At 44.4% G+C, this 20026-nt stretch overlaps 1 protein-coding gene across 2 annotated transcripts in view; it reads left to right on the top strand.

Moving 5' to 3' along the window:
- The first annotated feature begins 462 nt into the window (after positions 1–462).
- Positions 463–20026, top strand: part of mrrf (mitochondrial ribosome recycling factor) — a 43049-nt gene continuing 23485 nt past the window's right edge. For both annotated transcript variants that reach the window (XR_014570905.1, XM_083793019.1), the window contains exons 1-3: positions 463–568; positions 7844–8026; positions 13512–13664. Coding sequence is in view for 1 of the 2 variants with exons in the window: in XM_083793019.1 (XP_083649145.1) it covers positions 7846–8026; positions 13512–13664 (334 nt within the window). In the remaining variant the exon portion in view is untranslated. The remainder of the gene's footprint in view (positions 569–7843; positions 8027–13511; positions 13665–20026) is intronic.

Below are 20026 nucleotides of genomic sequence, written 5' to 3'. Positions count from 1 at the left end.
GCCCAAACCTTTTCATGTCAATTAAGTACCCCCAAAATTACACTCATTAGCCTGCGGACCCCCACATTTGAAAACATATGCCATGGACCTCCCATAAGAGTAGATTATTACAGCTCTAGCAGTGATTTTTCAACCATTTTCATTTCAAGGACCCCCCAGTTTGATATGATATGATAATGCAACAGGCTAAGGACCCCCATTTCATTACATGTCTAGCTCTGAGACTGAGACCCCCATTTATATTGTAAAATCAATGTTAATTTAACTCTGAGAGTGTAGAGTTACAGACCCATAAGGACCCATTTGGTTCCAAACTATCATTTAGCTTGGGGACCCCCTGGAACTCCGAGGGGGTCCCCAGAGTGGGACATTTTTGTTTCCCAAAGTTCCCCACTTTGGGTGTGTGAGTTCATCTAAAATCCACCCACACCTCAAACCATACGAACCTCCCCCGGTCCCGGTCGCACCGTTATGATGTCAGAATCGAGGTGTATGTTTGGGTAAATATTACCGAATGTTTTCTTCTGCCATGCGTCGGCATATATATACACATCTCATGTGAAGACAAGTAAGTGTCTGAATTGCATATCCTCTATATTGGACCACTCAAATGACGTGTTATCTGAGGAATATAATGTAACCATAACCATAATTTGGTGGTTTGGTTTCCTGACTGTGTATGTTTGTTGCCACCATCATTCACATCGATTCGACCTTATGACCGACCGCTGTCTGTCTCATATCTATCTATCTATCTATCTATCTATCTATCTATCTATCTATCTATCTATCTATCTATCTATCTATCTATCTATCTATCTATCTATCTAGTTTCTAGTCAGTAATTAATACGCATTTAAAAATATGTTTAAATTATATCAGCCGTGCGTTTCGTTTGTGCACACACTTTGACCCGATTTTGATTGATTGATTGATTGATTGAAATTAACAGTTTGCAGAATTACAGTACATTTCAAGCACTAACTCAATACAAAGACTGTTAACTGTAAGCGTTACACTTGTTTACAAGAGGGTCCACCATGTTCAATTCATCAAAACGTTTAGAGACGTACAAATAGACACTTCTATAGTCAAAGAACAGAACAGGAATTCATCATAAAGGAAGCAAAAAGGGAAAAGAAACACATACAGTGAGGGGGTAAGGGGGGGGGGGGGGGTTGACGTTCATATGGAGTCAGTAGTTCAAACCATTCTTTTGATTCATTGATTGATTGAAGTAGCCTATTTATTATTAACAGTTTTCAGAATTACAGTACATTTGAAGCACAACTCGATACAAAAACTGTTAACTGTGAGTAGATGACACCATACAATTTGCAATTTAGGCATTTAGCAGACGCTCTTAATCCAGAGCGATTTACATTAAGCAATAACAAAAAGCATGGCATACTTCACGTACATAAAGTATCATGAAACATGCGTAAGCTAAGAACGTAACAGTGGAGTATTTATATAATAAAACTGTATATAAACTATACATACTATACTATATTATACTATAGCCTACATATGTACTATAAAGTGCTGTGACTACATAAAATGCAATTCTTGTGCTATCCAAGTCTGCATAAAGTGCTATCTAAGGGGCTAGGGCAAGTGCTACGGGCCATGATGGAGTCTGAAATGGTGGGTTTTCAGACTACGGTGGAATATTGGGAGTGAGGCTGCAGTTCTGATTGTAATAGGAAGTGTATTCCATAGTTTTGGAGTTGGAGCCATAAAGCATTACACTTGTCTTGTTTACAATAGGGTCCACCTTTTTAAATTCATAACGTTTAGAGACGTACAAATATACACTTCTATATAGCCAAAAACAGGAAATCATCATAAAAGGGGAAAAACATATACAGTGAGGGGAAAAGGGGGCAGGGGGATTCAGATTTTACAGGGTCAGTTTCGAATTGCAGCTTAGGTGCTCTCTGAGAGCGATTTTGAAGGAGTCAAGGGATTCACATGTCTTTATGACTGTTGGTAGGGCATTCCACATTTTTGTGGCATAGGAGCGAAATTAATTTACTCCCTTGTTTGTGCCAAATCTGGGTTGCACATGGTTTGTTGAACTCCCTCTGGTGTTGTGGGTGTGGACTTCATTGACATTAAGTTAATATTTAGACAGGTACATGGGTATCTTGGTGGTGTAGCGAATCTTGTGGACCAGTACCCATTGCAAGATGCTGTACTCTGTCGTCAACCCTAAGCCTTTCCAGCCTGTCAAAGTGCCAGGTGAGGGGGTGAGGCCCAGTTGTAGCCTGACCAGTTTGTTTTGGGAAGTCTGGAACCTTGTTTTAAGGGCCTTTGAGGTGCTGTGGTACCAAGAGGTGCATGCATATTCGAAGAAACCTTGTACGAGTGCTCCTGTTATTGTTAGGGTCTTCAAGGGGTTTTTGTTGATCAGTGAGGAGATCCTGTATAGGAATCTTGTCTTGTTGTCTTTTTTGATTACGTTGGTGGCCATTTTATCACCGGAAAGATTTGCCTCCAGGGTGGAACCTATAGGTAGGTAATTTGATTTAATCTTTTCGTGTAATAATATTGTCACCCACTCTAACGAAGAAGCCATCTGACTTGCTGAGATTACTATTTGATCCAAAAAGAATGGATTCAGTTTTTCCCAGGTGTAAAGATAGTTTGTTATCAGCGAGTGTTCCGTTCACCTCCACCATGTGTTCTTACCCCTCCATGTAGGATTGCATCCAGCAGCAGCTTTTTCAAAACCAATTTATTTTAGCTTGTTAACCAGTATATGGAGTTGTTCACGGTGTCAAAAGCCTTTTGGAGGTCCAGCATGACCATGCTGCAGTATTTGCCAGCATCCACTTTGTGTTTGATGTGGTCACTCAAACAGAGGAGGCATGTGTCAGTGGAGTGGGATGTTCGTACATACATTCTTTTGTGACATTGCAAGATACTTTTCAACCTGTTCATAGACTATTTTTTCCATCACTTTCGAGATGGAGCTAAGAATAGAAATATGGCGGTAGTTGCCGGCGTCTAATTTGCTCCCTTTCTTGTGCAGGGGGGTTGCTTTGGCCAGTTTGAAATCTTGGGGGACCTGTCCTTGTTTGTTGGAGAGGTTTATTATGTGGGTGATGATTGGAGCTATAGAGATGGCCGAGTCTCTGAGAGATTTGGAGGGAATATTGTCATGGCCTTGTGGGGTTGAAGCCAAGGGCACTCCCTTTTTGAAGTACCTCCTAAGTCATTGGTCCGACAAACGACAACCTACCTCACTCAAACCCTAACCTAACCATAACCGCAAGCACGGGAGCAGCGCATAATGCTCCGTCGGAATTATGTGCAGATTCCCAGTTGATTGATTGAAGTATTTATTAACAGTTTGCAGAATGGGTAGTACATTTCACATGAAAGCACAACTCAATACAAAGACTGTTACTGCGGTCGGCGAACGACACACTGATAAAGCATTGTAAACACGTTGTAAACACTTGTTTACAATAGGGATGGGTCCGATTAATCGATTAATCGATTATCGTTGATAGGACCCGAAATCGATTATGAAAATTAATAATCGATAATCGTTTTTTTTTTTTTATGAAAATCGGTTGGAAAGGCAATATTGTCATCCAAACAGGACAGGGCTATAGGCCTACAAAAGTGTGCCTGGGATGTGTCTGTGTAGCTGCATGACTGAGAGGAGTGTGAGTGGAGATTGATTCCAATCAAGATACAGGTTTGGAGGATTTAACAGGTGTTGGGAATTTACCTAATCAGGCCTAGGCTGGGGTTGCTATGGTGATCAATTGGATCAACAGTGGTCCAGGGACCACCAGTGGTCCTCATTTAAAAGATGGAGTTAGTAACCAAATGGACCCTTATTAACTCTCAAGAGTTACAATTATTGTTAATCAACTACATCAGGGGTTCCCAAACTTTTTTGACTTAGGTACCCCTTGGGGGGAAGATTTCTTTTATTTGAGGGTTCATTAAAAAAAAAAGGTTTTTCTTTTATTAAACCCCCCCCCCCCCCCCCAAAACGATTAATCGATTAATCGTTAATATTGAATTATACAAATCGATTTTAATTTTGGACACATTTACACATCCCTAGTTTACAACAGGGTCCACCATTTTCAATCCATCAGCAAAAAAAAAATAAGTCGAGCATTCGCCAACACGCCCTACCGGACCATACTACTATTTCTCGGTATGATTTTCTATTTGAACGATGCGGGCTTTGCCAGCTGGCTCCTGAGACTGACGAGGTGTGTTTGCAGCTGCAGGCAGCCGTTTCTGTCTGAAATATACAGGATATGTATCTACAATGTCCTGCCGAACACCTGGGCTACACCTTTTCTGCGTGACTTCCCCTGAAGGAGATCTATCACCACCCCCCCACCCCACCCATCTAATCTGTCTCTTCTAGCACTGACAGCATGATAAGACGGATCAGCAGGAAACCGGCTTCAAGCCATGCATATGTGTTTGCTACTGAAGGGCCTACTACTGCCTACTGAGCCCACACTGACATATATTTATGTAGAGAATATAATCTTCATCATCATTGTTGGTTACGACAGTTGTTTTATTTTTAATTAATTACAAGTCATAGGCCTACACATTCTCTGTACTAAAAATCAAAATGATCTATTGACAGGACCTGTTATTTTCCAGCAGCAAGTGCGTGCACGCCATTTGCATTTATATTATAAATCTAGTATGCTGGAGCGGAACCTGCATGAGAAATCAACTGTTTAAATAAATAAGCTTTATAAATCTACCTTTTTCTATTTGGAGATGATCAGTAGTGCAAGGCGGGGTGATGGATATTTAATGTGTAATACTTGGGTCTGACGGCCCATGGTCTGGGTTTCCACAAATCTGTTGAAGTGAAGATATTCTTTTCAGAAGGCAATATTATTTTTGAAAAAGACGCACCGCTGAGACAACCTTGGCCACCAATGATGCGGAACCAACCAGGCTGCATTGAAGTGTTAACATGGCTGCATGCTGTTGGTATTAAGGCTACGTGTGGGGGTTTGATGATATCGGCCAGTAAAAGGAAGTTTATTGAGGTTCGTTGACAAACGAACATTGTCAGGCTTTATATAGATGAAAGTGCATTGATACAGTCTCACTGGATGGAGCAGGCGGTGATCTGGAGTGCAGATTACACTTAACATCGCTCATGTGGTATTTGTGCTTCATGTGACACACACACACAGACACACACACACACACACACACACACACACACACACACACACACACACACACACACACACACACACACACACACACACACACACACAACCACCAGCAGCAGCCTCACGTCATCTTATCGTGAAGCCAGCCAGGCCCCTTTTATTATGGCTACAGGAGCAAAAAAAACCACAAACACATTTTAGTGGCCAGTGTGTAAAAAGTGTGGCAATACATTTGGCCATCAGTATCTCTCCACCTGCGTGGGAGAGACAGCTGAGACAACCACAACACGGGTCCGTGTTTTCCTCTTGCAGCATTCAGGGCTAAAAGATTGTATGCTACGCCAGACAATGGAGGATGTCATTGGCTGTATAACACTGCAGGCTGTTCACACCCGTTGGCTGTGAAAGACGGGGGGGGGGTTCAGCGAGTGTGCGTGTGTGTTTTTCCTTTTAAAGCCTTTGTGTCTCTGAATGCGTATGTACATGTGTGGATGTTTAGGGTTCAGTGATACATGCTCACGGTTGAGGGGTTGGCAGTCGGGAGGTGGCTCGTCCATAGAATTGAAAGTGGCTTTGGGCTCATGGGCATTGTGTTTTCCAAACGGGAGTTCCCCTCCCTGGAATGTCCAAAGTAGTGTGTACACTACAGGTTGTGAGGTGTAAGTATTGTACAATGTGCATATTTTGTCTTATGTACTACTACTGTAGTTGGAGGAAGTTATAGAAAGGTAATGGGGTATGATGTTATTTTGGGGACCGCCCATAGTTTCGAAGTCCCATTAAGTCATGAACATGCGGAAAGGTTGGCGAACATGCGCTGCTCCCGACATGTGCTGCTGGTTGGCGAACATGCGCTGCTGGTTGGCGAACATGTGCTGCTCCCGACGTGCTGCTGGTTGGCGAACATGTGCTGCTCCCGACGTGCTGCTGGTTGGCGAACATGTGCTGCTCCCGACGTGCTGCTGGTTGGCGAACATGTGCTGCTCCCGACATGCGCTGCTGGTTGGCGAACATGCGCTGCTCCCGACATGTGCTGCTGGTTGGCGAACATGTGCTGCTCCCGACATGTGCTGCTGGTTGGCGAACATGTGCTGCTCCCGACATGTGCTGCTGGTTGGCGAACATGTGCTGCTCCCGACATGCGCTGCTGGTTGGCGAACATGCGCTGCTCCCGACATGCGCTGCTGGTTGGCGAACATGCGCTGCTCCCGACATGTGCTGCTGGTTGGCGAACATGCGCTGCTCCTGACATGTGCTGCTGGTTGGCGAACATGCGCTGCTCCCGACTTGTGCTGCTGGTTGGCGAACATGCGCTGCTGGTTGGCGAACATGCACTGCTCCCGACATGTGCTGCTTGAAGAGCAGCACATGTACTGCAAGTTCAGGAAGCTCTTGTTTGACAGCAAACATGGTCACGATCTGTAAAGATTAGTGACGTCTAGTTTGGGCCCAGATCAAGTCAAACCAACACTACTAGTCAGATCTGGCCGAGAGCATTATCGCCTGATTTCAACCAACATAAATTCTGCCCTCTAATACGGATGTCCAGAGAGAGTCCGATCGAGAGTCAGATCAACTTAAGTCATTTATCATAACTAAGTCAGACCTGGCCCTGAATAAGCTATATTATTTCAACTGGTGGAGACGTCCTGGAAATGACGTAAAGATCATCCCTCATATGGGCTGTGATCTGGCCTAGTCCTGAACGTCATCATAACATAACGTTGTTTGGTTTGATGGGTAAAGTTGAACATATATATTTTATCTAAAAAAAAGAGTTCTGTTTATTGAATTATCTGAGATAGGTTTTACATACTCACAGGCATGTACAGTACCTAAGCAAGTAAACAAGGTGTAACGAAGACTCTCGCTTCCAGTCATGTTGTTGGATCTGAGTAGTTGCTCATTGGATATTTAGTCCCCATATATGGGGATATCCGACTAGGACGTTGGGCTATAGGCCTATGACATGTCTTGTATGACAATCCCTATATTTGGCCCGAGCCGACCTAGTGCTGATATCAGATACATGTGGTAGAACCATATATGGATAGATCTAACTGGCTTAGTCATCGTGACAAGCATAGTCGGAGAATATATAACAAGGGAGAAGGCAGAAGTCAAGTCAAGTCACCTTTATTTTTATATAGCACTTTCATCTTTCACTTTCACTTTCATCCAATCAGGATAGAGAGCCAAAAACGAAACCTAATGTTTTTTGACCCCCAGGGGTTAACTGGGGACAGGGAGGAACTCCTTATATGGTCAGCACACTCTATAGTAGAGAGGATTATCACAACAAAATAAAAAAAATAAGTGATATTTGAATTAAGTGAAATCACTGAATATACCTTTAAGATGAAGAACTTTACTTTTGATCTTGTAGCTGTAATATTTTATCTTGGATGTATTCTTTGTGTTATGGTTTCTTTAAACAAAGTTTGATTTGACTATTGTAATGAATTAAGCAGTTGGACCCTCTGCTGGTTGATGTAGGATATTGCTTTCTATTTTCACCATATTGAGGCGAAAAGAACAGACAATGGAAAACATCCTTGGAAGACTTTTATTTTATTTTTATGAAATACATATCTAATAATCTAATATCTTCTGCCCCCCCCCCTTTCTATCTCTGTCTTTTTCTTTTTTAAATACAGTAATGGCTTTGAGTCATTTGAATCTTCTGCGGCCAGTGCTATGCCGATCCCTGCTGCAGCTGGCCAGGTGTCCCTCATCGGCAGGTAGTGCCAGGGCCAGCGGCGCGCCACTTCTCTGCCACAAGGGTACTACTGGCATCCCTGATTTCTGCACCAGGTCCTATGCTACGAAGAAGGCTAAAGGTCAGCTACCATTTTATCAGTTTATGCAAGGTGGTTGAATGTCCAGGTAAACATGAGTGTTCTTTGGGGGGGGGGGGGACACAACAGTTCAAGTCTGGCTGTTGTCATTTATCCACTTAAACCCTATATACTTCAGGGGTTATGGGGTTAGGGCCAAGTGCATACCCCAGAGGACTATACTCGGGCGTCTACATACTTGGTGTTTTCCTCTACACCAAATCTCTTCCCCTGAAAATAGCCAATCTACAAGCTCACGTTGCTCGTCACGTCCCCTCAAGACTGACTCGGAGCTCCGCAAATGCAAAGGGAATTATTCGTTTATTTGTTCCTTTTCCCTTTTTGCCGATGGGTTCCCAGATTGCGTTGCTTGTAGATCTCATGACAAGAATGTTAGGGTGCAGATGTTAGGGTTCATGCAGTTACACTCTGACTACTTTGAATTCCATGTCACGACAGTGTTATTGTACGTTACATATATTGTTATAGCCACAGTGTACTGTACGCACACTTTATTTTCTATCGTTTTTTATTGTGAAAGTACAGTAAGCTTATTGAAACAAACCACTAGACTTCATAGTGAATTTGTTGTTTCACTTGGTTCTTTGACATTTCTTGTGCTTAACTCAAATCTTTAGCTTAATGGTACCAGATCTGTATCCAGGGCAGAAAATCTACCTTCTGTCAAAAATGTTCTTTCCATCAAAGGTTGTCATAGGCCTACTGGGATGAGCTCCCTGTCACACTGAGGGAGATCCAACACTTTCACACCTTTTATTTTATTTTTATCCCACGATTTTGTAACCCATTTTTCACCCTTGTGAAATAATAAAAGAATAAAAAAATATATATAATCCAAACTCCTCTGTCAATTGTAAACGAACGGTAACATGAATGAACTCTTCAAGCCTGACACTTGTCAGAAATAAAATCAACCACGGTTGATTTGATTGATCATAAAGTTAATGTGACTGAGTGTGCGTATGGGAAAAAATATATAAACTTCACAGATTATAGATCACTTGGAATTATAACAATCTGTTGAGTATTGCCTGAATAATGCCACTAGTGAAATCCCAACTATTATCGATGCGCATGGGAAAAAGCGATGCGATGCCGATGGAGAAATCCCACATAGTTAAATTACTTCATAGTCATGCTGCATGCGCTGTTGGTCGATAAAGAATTATAATCCAAGGTTTGTCAATCATATTATGGTTTATGGTTGAAAGTAAACCATAATAAGTAAACTTTAAGAAGAGATCTGCAGTCATTGTGCTGCAGACAGTGCAGAGTGCATGAGAGCTGCTCTGCTTGCTAATTGAGTTGACATTTGCGCAACCTCACTGCATGGCATTACAGTAATTAGTTATTTGCCAGCACCTGCTCCAATATAGGCCTAAATCAAACTTTATTTATATAGCACATTTAAAACAATAGAAGCTGACCAAAGTGCTGTAGGCCTACAGGCTGAAACAAGTGGAGCATCACCATCGGCGCACAAAAAAAAACAAACACAGGCAAATAGTATAGGCTACATAATTACAATAATACGATCAGGTGCAATTAAATGCCAAAGAGAAAAGGTGTGTTTTCAGTAGAGATTTGGTCTGGGTCTGTAGGAGCTGCTCTGCTGCATGGGAGTTCACAGTGATGGAACAGGTCAGTCTTCAGACAAGAAAAAAAAAAAGATGTCGCTGGCAACGGCAAAATCAGTTCTCCGCATCGCCAAAATAAATCTATAGGCCTAGTTTCATTCGTGCCATTATACTCAGCCTATATGCACAACGCAGCGCATGAGATTGCAGATCTTTGAATTTTCGGTGCGCGCACTCACCATGTGAATCCAAGCAGGTCCTCACAAGTATAGGTACACCGCCAGGCTCCACAAGGTTCTCAGCGCAATGGCGCATCGATAAAAGTTGGGATTTCACTAGTGGCATTATTCAGGCAATACTCAACAGATTGTTATAATTCCAAGTGATCTATAATCTGTGAAGTTTATATTTTCATTTGGGTGTAAGTAATGTTTTTATATTACTTATCAAACATGGTAGCCTATATTTAATGTCCACTGAGCTGTGGTGCGCTTGCCTACACTCTCTCAATTAGGGATTTTCCCAGCAGTCATTTTCACTCTCGTGTAGCCTACAACCTTTATTCAAATAGGGTATTTTAAAATGCAACCACACTTTCGATTTATTTTTCCTGGCTCCTGGGACTGCAGCTGCACTTGTTCAGTTGACTTCCTTGTTGTTAACACGGGGAGAGAGGAGGCATTGTGATGTGTTGCGAGGCGCGAGCATGGCTCGTGGACGTGGACCAAATGGGCCGTCTCGCCGAACAAAAGCGGCCGCTTTTTAAAATATGACTATTCAATGTTTTATTTCAAAATCGATTCCCGTGTGTATCGATTGAACGTTGATTAATCGATTTCTTTGGGTCAGCCCTAGTACCTACCCTAGGAGACACGGGGGGAGAACATGCAAACTTTCGCCAACCCCGCCTCCGGTATGGGCACTGATGACGCGGAGGAGGAAACACGCCGCCAGCAGCACCCACAGCACCCACAGCGTCCCGAGCGGGAATCTAACCCAGGACCATCTAGCTGTGAGGCGACAGCACTACCGACTGTGCCATCGTGGCTCCACTTTCACAGACAATTGAAACAGTGGCTAAACTAGATAAAGTGCCAATCGGCACAGGTCTCCACCAGGATTCTTCCTCAGGCTAGTGGGAATATGCGTGCACAGTTTCATCGCAATGAATCGGACGCTGCATTGAGGAGTTGTGGCCATTTGCTACATTTGCTAGGCAATCGTGGTCAATCAGGATGGAATATGAGAAATCAAACAAACCTGTCTTGATCACATGACTATGGAGATCATGTGTACCGATTTGTGTGAAATTTGGATAAAATCTGAAGGAGTAATAATAGAAAATGTGTTTTACATATGTGGGCCTCCTGGTGGCGCTATAAAGAGCAGATGTGAAAAATTCCAGACAAAGGTTTTTCCTTGGCCTCTAGGGAGTTGGCATACAAAGTTATCCACAGATCCGTGCAGTTAGAGGTAAAAACACTTTTCTGCCAGTTATAGCGCCACCTTGAGGCTGAGTTGAAATTGTTCATGTGGCATTTTGTCCTGGGCCTAGTGGGAATGTGGGTGCACAATTTCACGGAAATCACGCGATGTGCCTCCTGGTGGCGCTATAACAGGCCGTTCTGGAAATCTGAAAGACTGGTTTTGTCGAATGGCTCTAGAGAGACTGTGTACCAAGTTGCGTGATGTTTGGACAAAATCTGTAGGTGTACTGTGCAAAAACTTGTTTAGCACAAAGCGGCCTCCTCAAAGCGGCCTCCTGGTGGCGCTATAACAGGCCGTTATGGAAAGTTTGGGGCAGAGGTTCATCGTTGGCATCCAGGGAGTGTGTGTGCAAAATGTGGCATCGACCGGGTTAACGGTGGCCGAGATTAGCTGGTCACGGACACACGGACGGACGGACGGACGGACGGACGGACACACAAACGGACGGACGGAGTGCAAAACATACTCTCCCCTAGCCTTCGGCTGGTGGAGACAAAAACAACCAGTCTTGTATCAGTCCACAATAGAGTTGGCATACCCTAGCAATAGTTTTTACAATTTTGTAACCCGTTTCTTTCACCCAGTGTCAATTATCTAATCTAATCCTGGGCGCTACACTTCCTCTGCCAACCTGGGGGCCCGGGGGGGGAGCGGACTGACCTCATGCTTCCTTCTATGCATGAGGAGTCCAAGCGATAGTTTTTTTTCCTCTTTTTGTTCAATGTCCTAAAGGGACTACGGATGGAAATGAGCATCTCTGCTACATTTTACGCTATTTAAAAAAAATTGTAATGTTCATTAACTCCTCCCGGGCCTAAGACGCTATCGGACGACTATTAAACGTGATTAAATATCGCCTATAGGACGCTATCGGACGACCCCTTAGTTTCTAGGTTATGGCGTCCATCGTCACTAAGCAACCCTTAGCTTCCATGTTGGTCGTCATCCATTTTACGTTCATTCAACAGATCCCGCGCTGGACACCATCCAAAAAACTCAATCCATTGAAATTGCCCTCAGATCGAGGTGATCCTACGAAACTACCATGTTTTTGGAGGTGAATAAAAAAAAATGGCTACCGCGCTGATGCCTTCCAGCTGTTTTGATGGTAACACACAGATGTAGGCTGCACCACTGATATGCTTCCGTGTGTGTGCAAGTGCCTTCATTTTGATGGTTCCGGCCTCTTAACACCCTGAGCGCACAGGACGAAGTTCTCCGCCCTTTCCTTTAGTAACGCCCAGCGCTCAGGACGGAGATTATTTATATCAAAACCGATCGCATCGCTCCACAGGCTGGGAGCGTCTGTTGCGCAACATCCAATGTTGCATCGAAAATGTTCCCCCACCATTTTAGCCGACGAGATCGAAAAATCTTAAAACGTGAATAACTCTTGATCTAAATCATTCCGTCCAATTCTAAGAATAATCACACCCGTGTGAACTGAGTGGTGCAACTCCCCCCCCCCCCCCTCTCTCTCTCTCATTAGCAGGCAACAGTGCAGCACTCTCTCTCTCTCTCTGTTTCTGGCACAACAGCGCCCCTACTGGTACTCATTATGGTGCTCATTAACGTCACACAGGCACATAGGTGAACACGGACATTGCTTCCTTGTTCCACTCAACATTTATTAGTGTGGCAGGTAATGACAAATAAGCGCCAGTAGGGGGGGGCATGGATAGATATTCAGTATTTTAGCTGTGACGTGAGCGCCCCCTCATGAGATACTTCCGGGTCCTACTTTTGTGTCGCTTTTGTGTCCCCATGGAGTTATACTGTGACGCTCCGTCGGACTAAATCTGAGACGAAAACAACCACGAAAGTCAAATTTTACCGCTTTCCTCGCAACAACAAAGCGGCGCTGCTCTCCCAAATCTGGCTGTGACAGGCCGTCTGCCCAACATGGAATACTATCGCCATTTTATTTTATTGTGTCAAATAAATCCTCATAATGCAAACTAGATTCAACATACTCAAGCCTGCACACATTCTAAATATACCCCAGAAATATTTTACCGATCAAATGGACTGTTGCCACCTTCAATAATAATGATAATAATAGTCTTTATTGTCTCCACATCATATATTTTTGTTGTCATGGACACTTGAACAAAACATTAATAATTCCACTCGAGTTGGAAGCATTAAGACTCATTTTAACCCTCTATGGCTTCCTTTCTGAAAAATAACGTCAATTTAAAAAGATTCACGCGTTTAGATATTCTATTTACAATGGGATGCGGACGGGAGCTGGTGCCACTTGGACCCGGACGTAACGTAGCACTACAAAATGACGTCAGACTTAAATACTGAATATACTCTGTCCCGTCCAAAACCCCAAAGAAACAAATAAAGTAAAATAATTTGCTTCTCTCTCTCTCTCTCTCTCTCTCTCTCCACAGCCAAGGGGAAAGGTCAGCCCTCCAAGGTGACCATCAACTTTGCCCTGGTGGAGGACATCATCAGTCTGGATGAGGTGAAGGGGGACATGACGGCTGTGCTCGACGCGCTGAAGGACGACTTCAGTCGAAACCTCAACATTCGGTCGTCTCCAGGTAGAGGGATAAGTAGGAACAACAAGGGCCCCTCAGGTCCACAGATAGGAGCGTCTGTGATGGTCGTGGTGACGCTATATCGGGCAGATGCAAACGAAATGCACGGCAAATGTTTTTTTCCTTGGCTTCCTTACTTTAGTTATTGGAAAAATGGCAGATCTACAAGCTCATAGCTTGTAGATCTGCCGCGCTATGAACTTGTGGGTCTGCTATTTTTGAAAAATCGTGAAAATGTGCCTCAAATCTTTGAGTTTCAGTTTCTAACTCAAATCTTTACTTCTGGGGGGGGGGGGGGTGGGGTTCCCGGGGGTCCCGGGGGTCCCGGGGGTCCCGGGGGTCCCTGGGGTCCCTGGAAAACCATATTTTCAGATGGGAGTCGGCGGCATATTACATAACATTTTTGGGGTCCTTGACATGAAATATTGAGAACCACTGATATAGAAACAGTTCAGGAGACTTTGGGGTGGGGGGGGGGGGGGGGGGGGGAAGCAATAAGGGCCTTCAAGGCACCTGTCTTAATCCTGGTCTCTTAAGCGTCCTTGGGTTTCTTGAAAGGCGCTATATAAATCCAAGTTATTATTATTATTATTATTATTAAAACTACCTCCCCCTGGCCTGCCGGGGCGCCTGATGGAGGGGAAAGGAACTGGTCGGAATAACGTGTCCCTTCCACGCGCTACGTCCGGCCGGGGAAATTCCCTCTGTCAGGTGAAAAGAAGCAGCTTGGAGCTTGGACTCCTCATGCATAGAAGGAGGCATGTGGTCAGTCCGCTGCCCCCCCAGGTTGGCAGAGGAAGTGTAGCGCCCAGGATTACATTAGATAATTGGCACTGGGTGAAAAGAAAACTGGGTTACAAAATCGTGGGATAAAAATGTAAGTAAAACAAAAAAAGGCACCTGTCTTGTGTTTGGAAATGCATTGGCGCGGCCATTAAACACAGACATATGACAAACACAAGACGGGTGCCTTGAATGTGTGAACACAGCCCAGTAGGGGCTTATGCCGACACCCCGCCCGGCATTTCTTCCACCATAGCAAAGGCTGCATTCGTGGTCTGGCAGGGGGCTGAAGCCCCCTTTGATGTCTCTGTGTGTGTGCACGTCCCTATAGTCTGCATAACCAGGAAGATAGACAGCCACGTTTTCACTTTCATTTAAAAGTCAAGGAGTGGTCTGTTTTCCTTGCATCTACCTGACAAAACTGCCTCAGGGCTTCTATGGTTTCAAGAGCCCTATGTGACCTTACCTTGACCCCTGGTTGACCTCGGTTTCCTCAACTACATCCAGGTCATGACCCCCCTGACCTTTTTGGATGTGCCAAATTGGGATACTGGGTTCAGGAGTATGTCGGGTTGGAGTGGGCGGGGGGGGCGGTGTTGACAGATCGCAAGAGAGAGAGGGGGGAAAGAGAGCAACTGTGAGAATTGCTCTATGAATTTAATTTCACAAAGTTAGATTAATTGAGATGTATAGTGCAATGGCGTTGAATGCCACTTCATCTGAAATATGTGCTTGATTTCTAGCAGCTCCATTTTCATTCATTCATCCATCCATTAATTAATTAATTAATTAATTAATTAATTAATTCATCCATTCAGCCTGGTTTTAGTTCCAGTCCATAGATGGAGCCTGGTTTTAGTTTCAGTCCATAGATGGAGCCTGGTTTTAGCTCCAGTCCATAGATGGAGCCTGGTTTTAGCTCCAGTCCATAGATGGAGCCTGGTTTTAGCTCCAGTCCATAGATGGAGCCTGGTTTTAGCTCCAGTCCATAGATGGAGCCTGGTTTTAGCTCTAGTCCATAGATGGAGCCTGGTTTTAGCTCCAGTCCATAGATGGAGCCTGGTTTTAGCTCCAGTCCATAGATGGAGCCTGGTTTTAGCTCTACGCCAATAAGTGACATAGGCTTCATGTTCATCATGGCCAAATGATGAGTAGCTAGTTTAATACAGTCTGACATTAATGTCTTCCAAAGTCTGAAAGTCTGTGTCACTCAGTGTCATCACTAGTTTACTAGTCGACTCGTTGTTTAACTACCTATTATTATTATTATTATTATTATTATTATTATTATTACCATTTAAAAACTGTGTACATTGGTGAATATAATCTACAACAAACAAAACGAGTTGTTGAATAGTTGACTAGTTGTTTAAAGCCCTAGTGTGTGTGTGTGTGTGTGTGTGTGTGTGTGTGTGTGTATATATATATATATATATATATATATATATATTAGGGCCGGGACTAATTACGATTAATTAACTACAGAAAAATTAATGCATTAAAAAAAATTACGCATTTTAATCACACTATTTCTTTCACCGCCGGAACGTTGTCACTGGAAAGTTTTCAGACGGACCTGCGCACCAAGTGTCCGTGTCCTCTTCAGACAATAACACCACCAGACACCGCAGACAGTTCACCAGACTGGGGGAAGCCGCTGAGATCACTTTGCTTGTCCCCGTGGATTGGAAATAGGATTTAAAAGGCTATCCGATGGTAGCGTGGATTACAGCACAGTTTGTGTGCAATTATTCAATAAAGAATTATTACCCCTATTACTACAAAAACAATGTTTTATTGCTTAAACTTATGTATTCACTATTCATTGATTCACTAGTATACCAAAATCCATTTGAAAAAAATGCTTTCTCACTGTTCTCGGGGTCAAATAATGATATGCGATTAAAATGCGATTAATCTAGATTAATTAATCGCAAAGCCTCTGATTAATTAGATTAATTAAGTCCCAGCTCTAATATATATATATATATATATATATAATTATTTTTTAACGATTAAGATTTTCCGAAATCTCTATCTACCCTCCTGTCTGAGTCTGTCTGTCTGTCTCTCTCTATCCGTCTATCCGTCTGTCTGTCTGTCTCTCTCTCTCTATCCGTCTGTCTGTCTGTCTGTCTCTCTCTATCCGTCTGTCTCTCTCTATCCGTCTCTCTCTCTATCCATCTGTCTGTCTCTCTCTATCCATATGTCTGTCTCTCTCTATCCATATGTCTTTCTCTCTATCCATCTGTCTGTCTGTCTGTCTCTCTATCCATCTGTCTGTCCTTCTCGTCTGTCTGTCTGTCTGTCTGTCTGTCTGTCTGTCTGTCTGTCTGTCTGTCTGTCTGTCTGTCTGTCTGTCTGTCTGTCTGTCTGTCTGTCTGTCTGTCTGTCTGTCTGTCTGTCTGTCTGTCTGTCTGTCTGTCTCTATCCTCCATCTGTCTCTCCCTCTCTTCTCTGTCTGTCTGTCTCTATCCTCCATCTGTCTCTGTCTGTCTGTCTGTCTGTCCCTCTTGTCTCTGTCCAGCTGCACAGTAATCCAGGGAGGCAGCAGGATTTAAAGCTGACAACAGAATCTCACTGACTGGAGAGATGAGATGGTGGAATTAAATGACGTCAGATGTCCACACGAGTGTGTGTGTGTGTGTGTTCCATGATAGTCTCATCTGGCTCTAATTACATGAGAGAGAGAGAGAGAGAGAGGGAGAGAGAGAGGGAGAGAGAGAGGGAGAGAGAGAGGGAGAGAGAGAGAGAGAGAGGAGAGAGGAGAGAGGAGAGAGGAGAGAGGAGAGAGGAGAGAGAGGAGAGAGGAGAGAGGAGAGAGGAGAGAGGAGAGAGGAGAGAGAGAGAAGAGAGAAGAGAGAGAGAGAGGAGAGAGGAGAGAGGAGAGAGGAGAGAGGAGAGAGGAGAGAGGAGAGAAGAGAGAAGAGAGAAGAGAGATAGAGAAGAGAGAAGAGAGAAGAGAGAAGAGAGAAGAGAGAAGAGAGAAGAGAGAAGAGAGAAGAGAGAAGAGAGAAGAGAGAAGAGAGACACCTTGGCAGAGGGTAGAGGGCTGTGCCGAGAGAAACGATTAATACTGTGGCCCATTCCCTAGGTCTGGCCACACACACACACACACACACACACGTTACGTTGTAAGTAACTATTATGCTTCGTCGCTGATGGCTCCCCTAGCCTGAAAAGCAGCCGTTTCCATGGAGACCTTGATTAGACGTCTTATAGGCTAAGGAAGGCTTGTTGTATTAATTTAACCACTTAAGCCAAGCATGTACTGTATTTCGTTTTTTTGCGCTCGATATGCAAGCTTACATTTAACCTTATCTGTAATTATATGTAATTTAAATCTAACTGCATACATGTATCTATATCTACATGGAGTTCTCAAACCCATGCAGGCCCGACCCGACCCCACGTTTTCGTGGCTGGGCCCGGGACCTATAAAATCACACCTGTGTGACGTGAGGGGCGCTAATATATATTAAAGTCTAACTCATGTTGATTAGGTGATGTGATGGTGATGTAAAACAAAACGGTGCCAACGCAAACATTAACCCATTCTGACCTGAGATCAGATTCATACGAGGTTTCCACTGGACACACACTGGTCTGATTAACCCATTCTGACCTGAGATCAGATTAAAAAAATGTCAGTCGTTCTTCGATTTTTCAAAAAATAGCAGACCTACAAGCTCGTAGCACGCCACTCGGTGGCGCGCTATGAGCTTGTAGATCTGCTATTTTTCAATAGCTAAAGCATAACATGATGCTAACACCAAAATGGGATCCCGTTCAGAATGGGTTAAACGCCATTAACAATAAAGAGACAATATGACGTAATGAGTGCACATTATGAACGTACATTCTCCCTTCGTCGTCAATGGCGTTTACAAAACAAAACATTGAACTGAAGACAAACATTAAACCTGTATATAGGAGGGGCTAGCACCCCTCAAACATATATATATATATATTTATCGCGGTGCTGACTGGCGTCACTTTTACTCTGTGTAGAGCCAGGGGCGTAACTACACAGTCAGTAGGACCAGATGCAAGCTGGTCAGCGAGTGCCCCCGACAGCACACTCTCTGTGTGCGCACGCACGCGTGTGTGTGTCTGTCATTGCTGCATCTCTGTATGCATTTATAATTCTATTTTACAGACGGCACGGGTGGGTCGGCCGTGCCCCCCCCCCTTGCCTCTGGGCCCCCCACGCAGTTGCGTTGTCTGCGTAGCGCTAGTAAACGCCCCCGTGTGGAGCTCTCAAATTCTGCCCAAACCCGACCCGACGTTTTAGGGCCGGGTCGAGCCTAAAATCTATTCTAGGTAGTCGGGCAAGGCCGGGCCTCTGGCCTGATCAGTTAGGGCCCAGTTAGGGTCTGATCAGTTAGGGAGCAGGGCCCAGTTAGGGTCTGATCAGTTAGGGAGCAGTCCCCAGTTAGGGCCTGGTCAGTTAGGGAGCAGGCCCCAGTTAGGGCCTGATCAGTTGGGGAGCAGGCCCCAGTTAGGGCCTGATCAGTTAGGGCCTGAGCAATTGGGGCCTGATCAGTTAGGGCCTGATCAGTTAGGGAGCAGGGCCCAGTTAGGGAGCAGGGCCCAGTTAGGGCCTGATCAGTTAGGGAGCAGGCCCCAGTTAGGGCCTGATCAGTTAGGGCCTGAGCAATTGGGGCCTGATCAGTTAGGGAGCAGGGCCCAGTTAATGCTATAGTTTTTAGTCCCGTCAGGTGTAATGACGAATGGAGACTTAAACATTTAGCCTAATGGCTTCTCTCTCCTCCTGACCTCTGTGGTTTAAGACATGACTGTCTGGCCTCTCTAAAGCGTTAGCAGATGCATGGGAGGTAAGACAGACAGACAGACAGACAGACAGACAGACAGACAGACAGACAGACAGATATGCATAACGTTTATGGTAGGTAACACAGACAGACAGACAGGCATAACGTTGCTGAGACAGACAGACCGACAGGCATAACGTTTATGGGAGGTAACACAGACAGACAGACAGGCATAACGTTGCTGAGACAGACAGACCGACAGGCATAACGTTTATGGGAGGTAACACAGACAGACAGACGTTTATGGGAGGTAACACAGACAGACAGACAGGCATAATGTTGCTGAGACAAACAGACAGACAGGCATAACGTTGCTGTGACAGACAGACAGACAGGCAGGCATAACGTTGCTGAGACAGACAGACAGACGGGCATAACGTTGCTGAGACACAGGCATAACGTTGCTGGGACAGACAGACAGACAGACAGACAGACAGACGGGCATAACGTTGCTGAGACAGACAGACAGACAGACAGACAGACAGACGGGCATAATGTTGCTGAGACAGACAGACAGACAGGCATAACGTTGCTGGGACAGACAGACAGGCATAACGTTGCTGGGACAGACAGACAGACAGACAGGCAGGCATAACCTTGCTGAGACAGACAGACAGACAGGCATAACGTTGCTGAGACAGACAGACAGGCATAACGTTGCTGGGACAGACAGACAGGCATAATGTTGCTGGGACAGACAGACAGACAGGCATAACATTGCTGAGACAGACAGACATGATAACGTTG

This window comes from Protomyctophum parallelum, assembly GCF_964188405.1.
Source record: "Protomyctophum parallelum genome assembly, chromosome: 21".
Lineage (NCBI taxonomy): Eukaryota > Metazoa > Chordata > Actinopteri > Myctophiformes > Myctophidae > Protomyctophum > Protomyctophum parallelum.
This window is presented reverse-complemented; position numbering and strand designations above follow the sequence as displayed.